The 18,150-nt window shown below is 27.0% G+C and overlaps 2 protein-coding genes across 4 annotated transcripts in view; one reads left to right on the top strand and one right to left on the bottom strand.

Annotated features, from left to right (window-relative positions):
- Window positions 1-1,537: 1,537 nt before the first annotated feature.
- LOC119670164 lies at window positions 1,538-5,823 on the bottom strand. The gene is made up of 3 exons (XM_038080317.1): window positions 5,747-5,823; window positions 1,880-5,593; window positions 1,538-1,817 (listed from the first exon to the last, which is right to left on the bottom strand). Exons 1-3 carry the CDS (start codon window positions 5,793-5,795, stop codon window positions 1,759-1,761), a joined length of 3,822 nt encoding a protein of 1,273 aa, XP_037936245.1. The 5' UTR covers window positions 5,796-5,823; the 3' UTR covers window positions 1,538-1,758.
- Window positions 5,824-8,283: 2,460 nt separating this feature from the next.
- The window catches only part of LOC119670165 (neuroglian), a 56,850-nt gene continuing 46,983 nt past the window's right edge, over window positions 8,284-18,150 (top strand). For all 3 annotated transcript variants that reach the window (XR_005251683.1, XM_038080318.1, XM_038080319.1), the window contains exons 1-2: window positions 8,284-8,542; window positions 12,443-12,572. Coding sequence is in view for 2 of the 3 variants with exons in the window: in XM_038080318.1 (XP_037936246.1) it covers window positions 8,476-8,542; window positions 12,443-12,572 (197 nt within the window). In the remaining variant the exon portion in view is untranslated. The remainder of the gene's footprint in view (window positions 8,543-12,442; window positions 12,573-18,150) is intronic.

The raw sequence follows: 18,150 nt of genomic DNA on the forward strand, positions 1-18,150 counted from the left end.
TATTTTTCTTAATTATTGTTAAAAAGAAAAACAATAAGTAAATAAAGATACAAAATTCATTTATATGAAATATTCCTAAGACAATAACCCATTTTAATTTGAAATACAAACATAAAACATCTTATAAAATCTTTGAAGGTTTTATTCAAAAATATGTTTAAAAATATCTTAAATAAAAATTAAACTTGAATTCCCCTAATTAAAAACTTATGAAATGATATTTAATGATCTAAAACGATAAATATTACAAGACATATTTAAATTAAAAACTAAACAAGTTCTCTCGCTGCGGACAAACATAATATTAATTTTCTTAATTAATTTGTTTAGGTATGCATGAATAGTTTGAATTCTAATTAAATCATTAATACCATAGTAAAGTATTTTTTATTGAATTTTATTAAGTAACCCTGGATATTGTTTATGGTAAGAAAAAAGTGCGTCCACCTTTCTTTATCGGTGCCGATAATTAATTAACATAAATTATCAATTAAAACTATACCAAACTGCAGTCCAGCACGTCATACTTGCGTATTTTTTCAAGTAGTATTGTGCTCATATTAACAAAATAAACAGCAGGACATATGGTGAAGGATAACAAATATTTTTGTAATATCATCACCCCTGTTATAAAAATGTTGCAAAGTAGTAAGTCAGCGTCATCTGGCAGGCATGCGCGGGTAGTTTTCCATATATTTAGAAATGAGAATACACTATACTGAAATGCATTTAACTGCAAATGCAGTCAAATTTACAGATATGAGGGTTCCGAAAACCACTGAAGTAAAGTTACTACTGGCAACCGAGGCAAAATCAATCACGATATCAAGCACATTAAGCATGCATGCTTGCATGCATGTATCTGCAATCATTTAGATACATATATATCGTACACATATGGCTCCAGGGTGGTTTGTTATAAGATTAAATAAATTATAAAACCCTACTTTACGTTGTTGTTGTGTTTGTATTATCGTCACAAAGTTAAAAATTAAATAAGTTTTTTTTTTATTTTTGTTTTAATTGAAAAATGCTGGCCTTAAATTTAGGGTAGTTAGCTGCGTTTCAACATACTTAAATATATACCAGTTTTTATAATGAAATAGCAAATGCTGCATAACTAATTTTACAATGCTATATAATGCTTCATAGACTTTATGCACTCCAATAATAATATAACCGACAGTTGTTACATGTTATTTTGCACAGTGTATAAATAACTTTTTAAAATACCATAAAAAAGCTTCTTATGCTTTAGGGTTTTTATCTTAAAACTAATGGAATGTTCTTTAAGTTTGTTTTAATTCTAAATAAATATTGAAATAACATAAATCTTTATTGCTTCCAACAATCCAACTTCCCCTGTTGTTAATTTTTAAAACAAATTCATGTACAAATTCATCTGAATTATCATCCTTTCCATAAACCAAAATCAATTGGTTACATTTTGGTACTTTTGGCACCAAAAATCTCAATATTAACAAAAGAAGCAATATATTGCCACATTATTGCATTATTGTCTGAAACTAATTGTGTGTTCCTCCCTGCACTTAAGGTAAAGTGAAGCAGAATTATATGACTCATTTTGCGAAGCCGCAATTAGGGTTTTCACACATCATTGGCTGTACCAATATTGACATATAACAAATAAGGTTACATTTCAGTATTTTCTACAGCATTAAATTGCTATTTTTATTACTTTTATTTAACATCTTTCGTATTTTAGCACAAATTTTCTTTTAGTTTTACTATACGTATTTAAATATCTACAATGTAACGGCTGCTGCCCGATGAACTAAGGGAATAATAACTGTTTTCTGAAAAGAAAAATTCATTTAATTTTGAAATTTTTTTCCAATAAAGTATTTAAGTATCTCACCTTCGTCGCTGTCGAAGGAATGAAATTTTTCGTCATCTCTTGCCATTGAGCGCCTACTGGTACGTGAAACAACACGTATTTCTTGTCTTCTATCTGGTGTTGGTGTCGTTTCAGTTGAACCGATTAAACTGGAGGGATATTCTAACGGCGAACCATATTCTGAACTTGGTTGACTGTAATTATAATTTCTGTCCACACTTATTGAAATCGTTGGTAATTTAAGATCCATTCTATTATCTATGATAATATTTTGTTCATCATCATGGGTTGTAATTACAGTTGGTATTATTTTGTTCGATTTTTGCGTAGTTAACTCTGGCTTGGGTGCCATACGTTTCGTTGGTACACTATTTTGAGTACATGTTTCGGTTTCACTTTTTTTGTGGATTTTTGTTTTGTTTGTGGGTGTTGGCGTTGGCGTTGGAGTAGTATCATTATCTAATAAAATATTTTTATTTACTTCATCATATGTATTAAACACCATTGTATTTATTTGTTGTTGTACATCACTAATAATAACCTCTTCCATTTCCTCTTCTTCATCTGAATAATACTCGGAGTCTCCATGTATTAATTGTTTTGTCACAATTTTATTTCTTTCTCTAGTTTTTGGCTTGTGTTCGAAACGTGAGATCAATTTGTTTACTTTTCCTACATCATTCGGATTAACTTGTTCATCGTAAGTTAATCTTAATGATGAAGTTTTCACTAATGGTTTTGCAATGCGTGCCATAGAAACTGTACGTTCGGGTATTATTGGTGGCTGCGCAGTAAGAGGCTCTGGTGGTTTTGTTAATGGTAATGGTGGCACTACTTCATTTGTGTCTTTCGTTATTTTAGACATTCTTATGGATGGCATTCTTTGCGGTATTGGTGGTGGTGGTGGAGAAATTGATGGTGGTGGCGGAAGTGATATTATTGGCGGTGGGGAGGGTGCTGCAGATGGTGGCCGATCATTATCATCAACATCAAATTCCATGTCTTCATTTTCATCAAAGTTAGCAATTAAACTTTCTCTACTATTGGAAATTAATATTTTTTGTTCTGGGTTTGCTTTGACTTCTTTGGTTACTGGCATTTGTACTGATTTTTTATCTGCTAAAATTTTTGTTACCCTTGAAGAATTATCATCATCTGGTTCTTCACTGCTATCTTTTTCGGAACTATCTAAGTTATTAGCACCAATTTTAACTACTGGCTCATTTTTTAACTCATCATCAAAATCTTCGAATGCGGTAACTAGTCCTCCTTGCTTTACATTTCTCTCAAAAATATCAATACTTTTTGTTTTATATAATTTTTCATCTCGCACTGTCGCCTGCACTTTCCACGCCTCATCTTTTTCAGATATAACATTTAAGCCAGCACCTGATGCACTACGTAAGCTTTCTTGACTTCTATTCTGTTGTTTAGCGCGTACGGCTTCCGGTATCCAAGAATCAGAATCTGAATTCGAATCTACAGATAGTTGACGTGTATGTTTACGTGGCCTAGGTACCACAGCATCTGCAGACATTCTACGTTTAGATGACGGTGTTATATTTTTTAAACCGGATATTATTTCTTCATTAGATACCCATTCAAGTGCTTTGGGTTCGATTTTTTCTTCATTTGAAATTTCTGCTATTTTTGGAGTAGGAGATGCTACTGCTGGACGTGTAACTGCTATTATTAATGTAGATTCAAATGCATCTGAGTTATCTTGATGTATTAGTACGCGTGGAAACTCTGCATCAAGCTCTGATTCCATTGAATCAGATAACACTGACCTTGTTGTCCAAGCGGTACGTGTTTTTTGTGTGGTGATTTCTTCTTCAGATTCATCTAGGTCTTCCTGCTCCGAACGGTATTGGTAATCATCATCATAGCCACGTCTTGCAATTTTTGGTTCCATATTAGAAACTGTTTCATTTTCATTTTTATTTTTCTTACTATTTTTCTTGTTAGAGTCTTTATCTGTTTGGTCTTGCGACTTGTGAAAGAACTTGATATTTTGCATTTGTTCATTTACTTTTTTCAAAGTTTTTTCTTTGGCGTATTCAAATTTCTCTTGTAGATTTGTAACTGCACGACTTTTACCGCTCGTTGCGCCAGATCCCTCATCATCTGTTTCACCATAGTCCGAAGTAGGGGTTTTACGTAGTCGTGCGTTTTTAAACTTTTTAACAACAGTACCTTTACGTCTTTGTCTTTGTCTTTTTGAGTTACTTTCTGTGTCAGATTGAGCACCACTTTCTCCAGATTTTTTAAAACTATTTTTCCAACTTTCTAATTTGCTTGTGATTGTTTGGCGTTTAGGAGACTTTTCCTCTTCTTGTTTAGGATATTCATTTTCTGTATCATCAGCCGAAACATCCTGTGTTTTGAAGCGGCGAAGACTAAACTGAACTGTTTTTGTTCCTTCTTTCTTTTCTTTATTTGTTGTTTCTTCATTTTCCGGATTCTCTGTAGTTGTTTGTTGTCTCTTAATAGATTTACTAAATTTCTTAAGGTTTTGTTTTATGTTAGTAAAAGTATTTTCACTCCCATTAGTTTTATCTGTTTTTTCTAAAGACTGCTGTGGTGTTACTGGCGCTTTTGTGACGTTTTCTTTCGGATTTTTAGATTTTCCATAACTCTTTAAACGTGTAATAATATTTGTACCACCACTGGCAGTTGCAGATGGTGACTCGGTACCTGATTCATCGGGCGTTGAATCTATACTTGCAGCACGACGCATATATTTTCTGTGTTCTTGATTTCTGGGCTCGTTTTCTGCAACATCATATAATGTCTTTTCTGAGATTGGTGGAGTAGGCTTAGTGATGGGACTATTAGAACTATATACATTTTCAGCATGAACATATTTCGTACTGGAGATGCTTTCTTCAGACATACTTAAGCTGAGAGGTGGGTTTCGCACCTTAGCAAATCGAGTAGCTGCTATACCGGCTTGCCGTATTGGTGGTGTTACCTCCATACCACTTTCATCACCACTTTGTTCACCAACACTTTTTGATTTTTGTTGGGCTTTCTTTTTTGACTCTGATGCTGTGGAATCATTGGAACTGATACTATTGCTGTGCCCGGTATTTTGACGTGAAATTTTAAAATTAAAACGATAATTATCAGAAATACTCTGATCACGTAACTCTTCTTCTTGCTGTTCAAGTTGTCTCTCCTCATCGTAACGCTGCACATAGTGATTTACTTCTATTGTATCTTTCCGTATCACAGTTTTTTTAGCAAAAATATGTTTTAGTCTAAATTCTGAAATATCTTTATAACCCTTTTGTAGTTTTTCTGTAAATGTCATCTTCACACTAGTAGTAGAGCTAGCAACATCTGTTGTTCTTTGAATAGTTTCTGGGGCATATGCAGGCGTTTGAATAGGACTTATGGGGCGAGAGAAACGTTGATTGAATTGTGTGGGTGAGGGATAATCATCATCAACGCTACAGGCACTACGATAAGTATAACGATTTTCATTTGAATCCTGATGCATTAATGAGGATATTGTCGAAATACGTCGTGGTGTGTGATCTATAAAATCAGAAGGCGGTATTGATGGAGGCATTTGTTGCTGATCTGTTGACTGCATTTGCTTTGAAGGCGTGTCTTTTGTTACATCTTCGCGTGAAGTTCTAAATATTTTACGTGATTTAAGTTTTGACATTGATTTTGGTATTTTAATTTGCGATATTGCAGGTATTGCTGGCATTGCTGGCAGCTTTGCTATAAAATAGATACAATAATATAAATGATTAGCAAAAAGAATTCATTTAGTAGTAGTAGTGGTAGCGTGATGTGAATATGTATTTGTGAAATATTGATTGATTCATGGTAATTGTAAAATCACCCATGAATCGAACTTGCATACTTGTGTACCTTTTATACTATCCATATCGATTTTTTGACATAAATTTCGAAAATCCATTTTCTTAAATTAATTAAAATTAAAATTTTTAAAGGTTTTAATAAAACTGGTAGTTTTTTATTAAATTATTAATATTATTAATAAAATTTTTATTTTTTAATAAAATTTTACTTTTCCTTTTTTATATTTAGTATGATTTCGTTTTCTTCAAGCAATATTTTCTTTTTGCTAATTATCTTAAACTAATTTTAAAGCACTGCACTTAACACTTTAAGTAGCAATAAACTTAATTTAAATCTGTTCTGAACATTGCGGTTTTGTAGCAATTTTTAAAAAATAATTTATTTTATTAAATTATTAATATTGCTTATATAAATTTTCTGTGCAGAACGACCGTTTTCATTCCTTTCTGTCTTAACGCTGGCCGTTTTGGAAAAACTAGTCTAGGAAAATTTTCTATGCAAACCTTTTGTTATAGCATTTTGACGCTAATTAAATTAACGTGTTTATTTTTACGTTTATACATTTACCCCTTCACTTTAGATACATTTATATATTTTTCTCTCCTTTGGTTTTCTTTTTGTAGTTGGCCTATGGCAATTTATGCCTTCATCCAGTATGATTCTTCACGTATTTTTTAGTGTATAGTAGAAGTAGTTGCGGGCTTTATTTTTTGTTAAGTTCTTTAGTTTTCTAAATTTTTTGTTTACTCTTCTAGTTGTGTTTTATTTTTAAATTTAGTGATTTTCTTAACCTAGTGACTTAATTTGTTTGTAGGCACTGAAATAGTTGTATGTATACACTACAAGTTTACGACTATAAACAAATGTTTACAAAATAATGACTGCACTCATTAACAGAAATCAAGTACCTAAAAGAATGTATAGTGGTACTAAAATGTATATTTCAAATATTCTATGAATATGTATACTATATATGTATATGTAAAAATACATAATTTGCGCTCTTCCGTTGTCCTAATAAATTTATACAAATAATGTCTTGATATATTTAATGCCAATATAAGAATATTTGTTAGCACCTTTTATTCACTTTGGGTTTTTTACATTAAAAATGTTTGTGCAGACATTTTCTACAGATATTTTTAAACATAACGACACTATTTTTCCGCGTTTTTAGTATTAATTTTGTAGAGGTCTTGTTTTACTTATTTTCCGCATCGTTAGTGCTGTTAACTATTACTTTGACTTCTGCTTATTTTATTACATATATGTAAGCTAAGCTTGATATTTGATTATAGAATAGAGTGTAAGAACTTACTTCGTAATTGCTATGAATATTGCAATTAAGAATTAATTAAGGCGATTCATATATGATTTCATATATTTTAAGAATAACAAATTTCTTATTAATTTTAGGATTTGAGGATTTTTAAGCCCTGATTTTTATATTTTGATCTGCTCAATTTTATATATATATTTATATATTTATCATATATAGTTTAATATATTTTAAGAATAACAAATACTTTATTAATTTTAGGATTTCAGGATTTTGTAGTTTTAATTTTTAAATTTTGAACTATTAAATTTTATTTAGTTATTCTGTTAAAATATTTTTCAAAAGACAGTGTTATGTTATGCTTTCATGATTAAATATATGCTTAGTAATTAACTGACAAAATGCCATGTTTAATATATGATATGTAACTTTTTAAGTATTTAAATCATAGTATTTACAGTAAAGGGAATTTTATTCAACAAAAAAAGATAAGTTATTGATATACAAAACAAAAAATTTTATAAAAATATTGTGAAAATGAGGGTATTCCGAATAATTACTGAAAAATATTTAAAAATAAATTAACGTTGAACCATCCATCATAATTTTTAAAGTCATTCAAATACAAGAAACTATGTGTATCAAACCATGTGTATCAAATTATATGATATTTAATAAAGCTATTTTGTTGAACTGTTTTTGGTAAATAAATTGTTTTTTTACTTAATAATTTTTCACGTAGACCTTTCTTGGACACTCTATATCTAAATAAAAACTTAAAACATGATTAGACACATTTCTTCCTTTTCACATGATTTTTTTTTGTTTTCAAATAAGTCGGAAATACCATGTTTGTAAAATATACTATTAATATCAACTATTAATAATAATAGTTGATATATAATATAACACTATTTGATTAAATTAGAATATAATCCAATATAAGGTTTAACTTTTTTTAGGTATCAACAATTTCTTGTAATCTAACTACAAACATAAAGTTTTTGTATAATTTTAGTCTCTTAAATTATAATTTATCAATTTTTTTTACCTATGCAGTATTTTCTCTAAAGTGCAATTCTATATATTCATTAACCCTTTATTAATTATAGTAATTTCTATTACTCAACTCATGTAGTCACACTCTAAAGTTAAAGAAGCTATTTTAAAAATAATATCATTTTTTCTATATTCAATATCTACATATAAATGTATTGCTTTAAAATTTATACAAAAAAATCATATATTTAAATATATATTATTAATAATTCATAATTTTTTTTCTTTTCAGATAACTGACTTCATTTTCTCTATTTCTCAGGTTTGCATAATGAATGCATAAATTTTGTTTGGATAATTTGATGCATACAACGGCTTACGGAAGTAAATAAATTGTTGGCATATTTAAAATCTATACCGCTAGAAACATTCCATATATAATATATTATATATACTAAAGTTATTAGTATATAGAATTAACTAAATATAAAAACACAAGATGAGGCGGCAGATATGTACGCTGACCGTCCTTTTGGTGGCCGTTTTAGGCAGTACCACAGCTTTAAGTAAGTACACTGCTTTTACTTTATTACACAAAAATACTATATACATATATAGATATATTTATTAAACTTAAAAATAAGAAATCATATGATAACAGAAATCGACTACTAGCTACCAGTGCGGAATACTCAATATTGTTTAAATTTAACATAAATTATTCAGGTCTTGAGCATTAGATTAGAATTCTAGTTTTCTATTTACTATAAAAAAAATTTATTAAAAGATTTATTTGAAAATATTATATTTAGTTTAAGTGAAAAGTTGACAACTGTAGTTGTTGCATTTCCATTCAACAGATTTCTGTGTAATGTAATAACTTTTTGTTGTAAAATTTAAGAGAAAGTTAATTACAAGCGCTGTCAAATTAAAAAAGAAATATGCTATTATTATTTATGCAGTTTCGCACTTTACATTTTCATAAAGTTGAATAAACTGTGAAACTGCAAATTACTAAGATGACTGTTAGTTTACTGTGAGTGATTTACTGTAAACATTACATTTAATAGTTCGTCTAACTTTTTGAGAAACGAGGCTGTAGACAACTCATTTCGCTCCATTTCATACATAAATATTTGAACGATTTTAATGTATAATTACAATGCCACATTGACTGACACCTTGGTTAATCTAAATAAAAGTTTATTACTTTTTTTACTTTAATTCTCTAAAATTATTTGTTTATCAGCAAAATAATCAATAATAAATAAGTCAATAAATTATCAAGGCACTGTGTTTTTTATTACTTTTCTATTTTTATTTTATATAATTAAATTTAAATTAATTATATGACATTTATAGATAACTTACAATATAATACAATTTATAATAATTAAATAGTTTAGTTTGTTAAGCAATAGAAAATTATATCATATAAAAAAGAATTTATATAAACTTAACTAATACATTTCTATTAAATTATTTTAATTTTTATATAAAACATTGTCTTTACTATTCAAATAAATTCCTTTCGTATACATTTTTTCGCACCCAAAAATATTTTCAAAAATATTTATTGTGTTTTTAAAAATGCTTCCAAAATGTCACAATTAATTTCAAAATATGTTGGGTTAATTTTAGATATTTTGTTAAGTTTTTTCCGATACCACAGCAAAATTCCTTTTCCCATGATATTTTAGTGTGAAATTTAAAATACATTTTTCATTTGGAAAAATGCACCTTTAATGCAAGAAGACACGTTTTTGGAAAATATTACTTTGTACGTTTGTGTAGACAAGAATTCAACAAAATTAAAAAAAATATATAAATTTTGGTAATGCTTATAGTATGTGCAGAAGTTCTATATTTCAAAATAGTTTTTTTATTTTTATCTGAAAATAATTAAAATTGGACTCAGAAATACTTTGAACCCATGAAGGCGGACAATAGAGATATTGATAGATCTGCCAGAGAGATCTATCTTTAGTAGATCAAATAGATCTTGCACTCCGAAGTCCTTTAACTTAAAAACAATAACTATTATTTTAAGTTTGGTTTTTGTGCTATAAGAAATAGTTGTTTGTTTGTATATATTAATATAGTGAGAGTTAGCATAGAGCTTATGAGTATGAAAATAAATTGTAAATAATGAAATTTAGAGAACTGAATTATTTTTAACATTTTGTTCTAATTTACTTTCTATTAAAACTTAGTTCGTTATTCAAAAGCTTATGTGAACTTTTTTAATAAAAACAGTTTTTTAATTTATTTATATATATTTATCTATATAACTATGTATTTATATAGTCGTTTTTGACAAATGTTAATGTATGAGAATTATTTATAATGGAATAATACTGCAAAAATAATAATAGTCATAATTCAATGATAATAAGGTTAGTTGTTAGAATATACACTACAATATTTCTCCCTTATAAAAAGGAATTAGATAAAAATCTATATTAAAAAACTGTTTCTATTACAAAAGTTCGCAAAGGCTTTAAAAAAGTACACATTAATAAATCATATTTACTTTAATTATAAATGTTTTACTTTTTTCTTTAATATTAATATTTTTTTATTAATTAATATGATATCTTGTATACATATGAAATAAAAATTATCAAGTTTAATTAGTTTTTGTCTCACATATATTTTGAAATTAATTTAATCCACAAAAAAAATGATAAGTCAGACCTAGTAGACGTGTCTACAGTAACCGATTTTGTAAATTTTTTAAAGTTTAGAGTTTTTAGTGTTCTAGTTTCTCTGCGAAAATAGCATTGAATTACATTATCAAAAGCAGTGAAGAAGTTTATATAGTATCGTTTAAAATTACTTAAGACAAACATTTATCATAATATATATATTTATTATTGTACATACATTTTTTATATATATAAAATATTCAAAACATTTTATTGTTGTTTTTGTATAGTTAAAATTTATTTATTTTTATTAAAAAACTGATACTTCATTCGTAAATTAAAAAGTACTACAGTAATAAAAATTAAAGTTTTGTATCCGTTGAAAATCATGACTGTAAACCTAAACTTTTAATTTATAAAAGAAAATGTTTTTAAATATTAAACATTTATGTTTCTTTTTGTTAAATAAATATAAGAAAAGCTGATGAATTAATTTGATGCATTTAAATAAAAGAAAATATGCTTCAGTAGAAGCAGTGGATGGTAAAATAAATTATTTATTTATTATAATATTTGTACAGCGTGTTAAAATAAGGAATAAATCAAATTTATGAAGTGCTCAACTGTAAACACAATAAATATTACATTTAATACAGCTTTTGTTATTACTGTAAGCCGTGTTGTTTTATCATCCTTGAGAAACAAAGCTTTCTTCACTTTTCTTGGGAACACTGAAACTTTGAGTAACTTTGCTGCGTACACAAGTCCGCTCGTAGCATCAATTTAGCCTTTGGTGAAAAGAAAAAAATAATACTTACTTAGTTTGCCATTACAGACGTGAGTTGTCCTTGGCCGCGTCGAGTAGCGTCCGCCAGCCAGCTAATCAGGCTTGCTGTTCCGTTGATAGTACCAAGCGCTCCCAAATCGTTGATCACCTGGTTCTTCCGCCGACGATGCGGACGTACATTACCGCTTTTAAAAAAAAATAAAAAATAATAAATAAAAAATTTCAAAAACTATATAAGCAAAAAGAAACAAAATACATTTTTTTTTTAATTTCTTAAATTTCTAAATTATTAAATATTTTATTATTATATTTTATATTATTAAATATTTTATTATTATATTTATACCTTATTATTCTTCATTCCTTTTCCCATACTTTAATAAATTATTTCAAACATAAATTTAATGCGTTAGAAGGTATTAATTCTTCTTCTCATATTAAAAGTTTATACATTTTATTTCGAAACTTTAACCCATTTAAAAGGAAATTATTTCATTAATCATGTTAAAAACATGAAACATGAAATATCCAAGGATACCAAAAGCCTTTACACTTATTATCTGAATTATAATAATAATCTTTTGCAGATTTAAAGTACCATAAAAGGGCAGATCAAGTGCTTTGTCGTTTGTTTATGATGATTTAAATAGCTTTAAAAAAATAATCATAAACCTGTCATTTAAATAACTCTAAAGTTAGGTGTATTTTTAGTTACAAATTGAACTAAAATATTTTTATGGGACAACACATGTTAGGGGGATTCAATACTGCAAACCAGGGCACATTCCTTGTAAAATTAATATGCTGTAGTACAAATTTAAATGTGTGCCGTTGAAAGGGTAAATAAATTTTAAACAAGTCATAAATTTTAACAAATTGGAAACTATTTTTGTACGTGTGCCCTAATTTTTAATTAATTACTCTGGAGTTGGCAGCAGCAGGCATAGTTCTGTATTATTACTACTATTGTTATTTCGAAATTTTATATCTTATTGTTATATTTATTTGTGTTTTTTTTGATATATTTTTAGTTAACTCACCGCCTCGCATTATTAAACAACCACCAACTGATGAATTACTATTTAAAGTGGCACAACAAAGTAAAGAAAGTGATAAACCATTTATAATTGAATGCGAAGCTGAAGGACAACCTGACCCAACGTAAGTAATCATTTCATTGTGACAAATTATTTTCAATTTATATTGTCATTATAAGTTTGAAACTTAAGTATAAAAGATTTTAACACTTTTCAAGTTATAACATTAACATCATATTTTTGGTGTCAAATTTTTACACATTTCAATTGTGTTATTAACAGTCCAATATGTTGCGAACAGAAAATGTTGAGCATCCATTGTTTTTCATATATGAAAATCTTTAAAAATAAATTTAGGTTAACATATTTTTTATATTTTTAAATTGTTGCGTATGGGAAATGTGTGGTCTTCTGTTTTTTTTTTTTTTAGTAAACAACGTCCATTTAGCTAGATAGCTTTTTTTTTTACTTTTGTTCTAATATATATGCTTAGAAATTTTTCATACGAATTTTTATTTATTTATTGTATAGATAGTGTCTGTTTAGCATAAAAGCGTGTAAGTTGAACAAAGTTACTGCAAATTTATTATAGTTGGTTGATCTATAAAAAAATACTCGCGCTTGCTAGTCTGTCTATCGAATTGAGAAGAATTCCAATAAATTTTTTTCTTAATCATATTTCGCAATTTTTTTTTTTTACCCGACATAAGACAATATTATCTTATACCATATAGTAATAGTGCCACATGTGCGCCCAAGTCATTTACACAAACTTTTTATATACTAGATAAAAATGATTCGATTTTGACACATAGTTTTTCGTAAAAGAAATTTCAAGTCATAAATTTTTCTTAGAAAAATGTAATGAGGTCATAAAATAAAAGAAGCTGTACAATCTTTCTTTACTATGTAATATTTTATTTATTAATGAAATTATGAAGAAGTAGAAATTCCTTAGCATTTATGTAGTAGTGATTATTTCAGTAATTCATGATTTCGTTTATATGGTACTATATACAAAATTTCATACATATACAGTGTAAAAATGATTTTTTTGCTGAATGGAACTTGCAATAAAATACTATTTTTGGTGTTTAAATTATATTGTATTTAAAAAATTTATAATATGTACTTCGTAGTAGTGTTTATCAATGCAAACAATTAGTTTCTATACGTAAAAAATCCATATGTTGATTCTTTTGAAGTGGGCTTTTAATCAGTGTCACAAAGAAGAAATTCAATGTATTCTATCTAAACTATTTTTAAATAAATGTTTTGTTGCTGTAAAAACATATACTTAAACATATACTTCCATAATTCGAAGTGCCATTTTGCAAAAAAAAAATTTCGACTTATGGCGATTTCGAGTTAAAGAACTTTTTATTTAATTGTATATAATTTGCTCTCTAAACCCTGTTGCACTCTGTCTAATTCGAGTTATGCAAGTTTGACTGTATTCATTTTTCATATTTATCATTTTCAAAAAAGTTTTTGACTTCAATAGCGTCAATCATAATTATTCTTTTTTATTATATTTTTAAATAATACCCATCAAATATATATTAATATATGATACTTATTCTTCAACATTTTTGATTGGCTGTTAAGAATATTTTTTATATTTATATTCCGCAAAACAATCTGCAATCTGTGCTACCAATCATTCCCCTTTAAATAGTATTTGTTATGCTTGTATTGAATCTATTATACTGAATATAATATTTTTATTTATAATTGACAATTCATAGAAACCTTTTAAGCAAATGTGTTCTCTTGTCCAAAGCAATTTTATCGAAGCAATACAGGAAACTTATTCCCCGTTGAACTAATTTTATCTTTTGGTATGACATCATATTTCCTTTTAATGGCTAAAATTGACAGGAAGCAAAGCTTTTATGCGTTCAAGTATTGCATTTATGGACGGAATTTCTATGTTTGTTTGTTTAACATATGATATCGTATGTATTTGTTCACAAACTAAAATCCAATCATATCTTATAATTTATTTATAAACTTTAATAATAAATCAAATCGAGAGAATTGTGGTTTATTTTTATCATAAATGTGGTTTAATTGCGATGTTTTAATATTCAATAGTTAACATATATTGATGATTGTCATAGGCAGTAATAAAAAGCAATTGAAAATATATTTATAAAATATGTGTATATAATATAATTAAAGGAATAATAGAATATTAGAACTTCCTTTTATAAATGTAATTATTAGTATAAATAAATTGAAATCATTACCATATTAATTAATTTGTATTAAACAGTTTTTAATATTAAAATTTTATTATATATTTTTTATAATTATATATAACATATAATAAAATTATGTCAAATCAACTGCATAATTTTAGAATTTGCAACCTAAAATTGTTTTCACTTTTATGTTACTAGTCTAAATTTGCATTTATTTTTGGGATTCAAATTTCAAATAAATAAATTTCAAATAAATATTAATAATTAAGAATTGTATGTCATATGACAAAAACTTTATTCAGAATAAAAAAGGATGGTATACTGATACTGAGCAAATTTTCAAATCCAAAAGAATTTTTTTTAATCAAGTAAATTCTTGAGCTGAATGACCATACCAGCTGTTTCGGATATTAGTATGAATATTATATATATTTATTAAAAAGGGATTTTTATTTTAGTTCATAAAAAAGCTTCAAATAACAAACATATAAATGTTAAATATAAATTTATTTAGTGAACTTGATGTTTACTGGCAAACACATATTACATACAAGCATGTACACATTGTATCTGATTATTTTATTAATCATTAAAGCTGTAATTCCATGACAAAGCTGATGAAAACACAAACTCTAAAATTTATTTACTAAAGTCATTAAATTAAACTTTAAAACTGTGGATTTACTAAAGAAATTAACATTTTTTACAGAAAGTTTATACCCTTTACACAAGATTTCACTTTTCAATAATTCACTTTCAGCGTATAGTTTACTATTCATTCAATAAAATTTCCATATACAGAAAAATATATATAGTACACTAGACCACAACGTTATTGTTGCAAATTCGTTTCTCTTTTACACATAGTTTTTACATTTTCTCACAATGCATATATATTTCACTGTGTAGAAGAAAACAATTCAAATGGATTCATTAAGCCCGTAAGAAGAAACGAAATAAGAATAGCAGAACGAATTCTGTTAACAGAAAAGTAATCATCTAAGAATTCATCTATATTCAATATTCAGAAACTACCAACAGCGAAAGAAGAAGAAAGTAGAAGATAAATAAAATTGCAATTAAAATTATATAAAAGAAACATGTCTTTAAAAACAAACCTTCCATAAAACGTTTTCAATGTTATTAATTAATGTGTTTATAAATTATAATACTCTATCGTCTAGAGTATTATATAGACGATAGAACAAAAAGGAGGACGTATCGTGAATATGATGATCGAAAAATAAATTAAAAATTTTTTATATAATAACGTATATTATATAAAAACAAACTTAAATTTTAAAAAAAAATCTCAAACTTAATCGTAAGTTTATTTTTATATAATATACGTTATTATAAAAAACATAATTTTAGAAACACGATCCTAAACCCGACGTCGACACTAAAACCAGCGTTATAAACTAAATTAATAAAATTTTATTTGTACGATTATATTGATATATTTTAAACTTTATTATTACGAAATAAAATTTTATTTGTAAACTATTGTTTTTAATTATATTCATTTCAATCGTAAGAAATAAAATTGTATTCATAGCATATAATTTTCTTATGCAAATACAAGATTTTATTTTGCAATTTCCTGAGTGAAAAATTCAATCATTTAAGAATTTCTTTCAATTTTTCTTTTCAATGAAATTTGCATACGACAACAGCTGTAATTTATCCTACCGCACTTCCATTCAAGTAAATGCATTTCTCCGGTTAAATGTGCGAAAATAGTAACATCTTTATATACATATAACATTTTTCTTTACAGAGTACATTTCTTACTCGTTAAGAAGTTTCTCGTTGTTCCACATTTTGTACCGCTAAAAATTGAACAGATTATTCAAGTATCTGATATTTCCTGCTGTTTATTATTTTATTATTTTATTATTTTTGTGATTAAGTCAAGAGGAGCAAGACAAGAATTGCTTAAGTTTGTTAGATTCTTATATACAATGATGTTTTTGTTGTAATGGATGCAATTGAAAAAATGCAGCAGAGAACAAGTGGCAGTTTGAAATAACGACTTACGACGAGAAAACGTGAATACAAAAAAATATATATAAACAAACATATAAAACTCTAAATGTGTACAGATAAACGTACTTTTATGTAGGTGGTTTGCATTTAATGATGGGAAAATGCTAAAATTAAAAGATAATTTTGCTCATGACGCAGCTGTAGTATGAGTGGTAAATGCATTTCAGCATTCAATAAAAATTTTATTGATATAAAAAATTTATATTAAAAAATTATTAAATTCTACTACAAACTATAGTTCATTAATTTTATTATCAATTTTATTTTTATTTTTTATATTTTTTATGGAATGATACAATCCACCTTAAGCTTCGGAGTATCTTACATTTTAACAAAGTCATGGCGAAAATGTAAAGTGCCTAATCTTAAATGGATTAAAATAAATAAAAGTAAAAAAAAAAAAATTATAGCAATACTGGCATCAAGTGTGAGACCATCAACTAGTAAAACCGGCTATTCATCTAGTTTCGAAACACATTTTACTTCATGTCGCTATTAAAAAGAACAACTTTTCTGAATAATTTATTTTGTGTAAAAAGTTCATCAAGCCATGCACGATGTCTTATATACATATACAATATATACAAATGATATACAAAACGTTAAAATGAAGTAAGAAAATTACGTAATATTTAGTGTAGCTTCTAGAAGTGATACAATTCGCGTTGATTATGTAGTATCCATGATATTGTCATACGGTGGAGGTAAATTGTACTTTAAAAGATCATAAAAATGATTGCTAATGTTATTAAATTACTTAAAAGTATATTTGTAGCAAAATAATGTGTCCACCATAATATATGAAAACACTATGCTCTACCATACATTAACTATCTACTCTACTCTACACTTCTAATAGACAAATAATGAAATATGATACCGGCCTTTTACATTTTTATTATTTTTTTTTTTCTAATTTTTGGAAAAGCTTATATCAATTTTTTACATAAAAAGTTTTTGGTTAAAAGCCGCTGCTATAAAAGTTAAATTTCCTAATTTATTAGCTGGAGAGGAGGTGGAAGCTAACATGACTTTAATATGCTATGTTTTCTTCATAGTCATCAAGCACACGGTCTGACAATATTTGATTCTGTATCTGTCCCCAGTACGTGTACTATTCATGGTTGTTATACAAATGTATCTTCCTAAACATTGAATGGATTTTAAGCTATTTTGCTTTTATACTTTTTTTTACTGTGTAATTTTTGCAAATTGTCTAATTTTTTCTTATGTTTTAAACGTATGGCGTATCAATTTCCATTAGTCAATGTCAGTAACGTGCGTTTGTATTCTCTTTCGGGAAGACGTTCAACATTTGCACAGTTCATTAGACTTAATTTCCTTAATGGTTGCGGATGTATTTTGATATTGGATAGAAATTGAGTAATTAAAGGAAATTATATGTGAAGAGAAGACATTGGGATGGGATAGCAAAACTAAATTAAA

Source organism: Teleopsis dalmanni, chromosome 1 (genome assembly GCF_002237135.1).
Source record: "Teleopsis dalmanni isolate 2A chromosome 1, ASM223713v2, whole genome shotgun sequence".
NCBI lineage: Eukaryota > Metazoa > Arthropoda > Insecta > Diptera > Diopsidae > Teleopsis > Teleopsis dalmanni.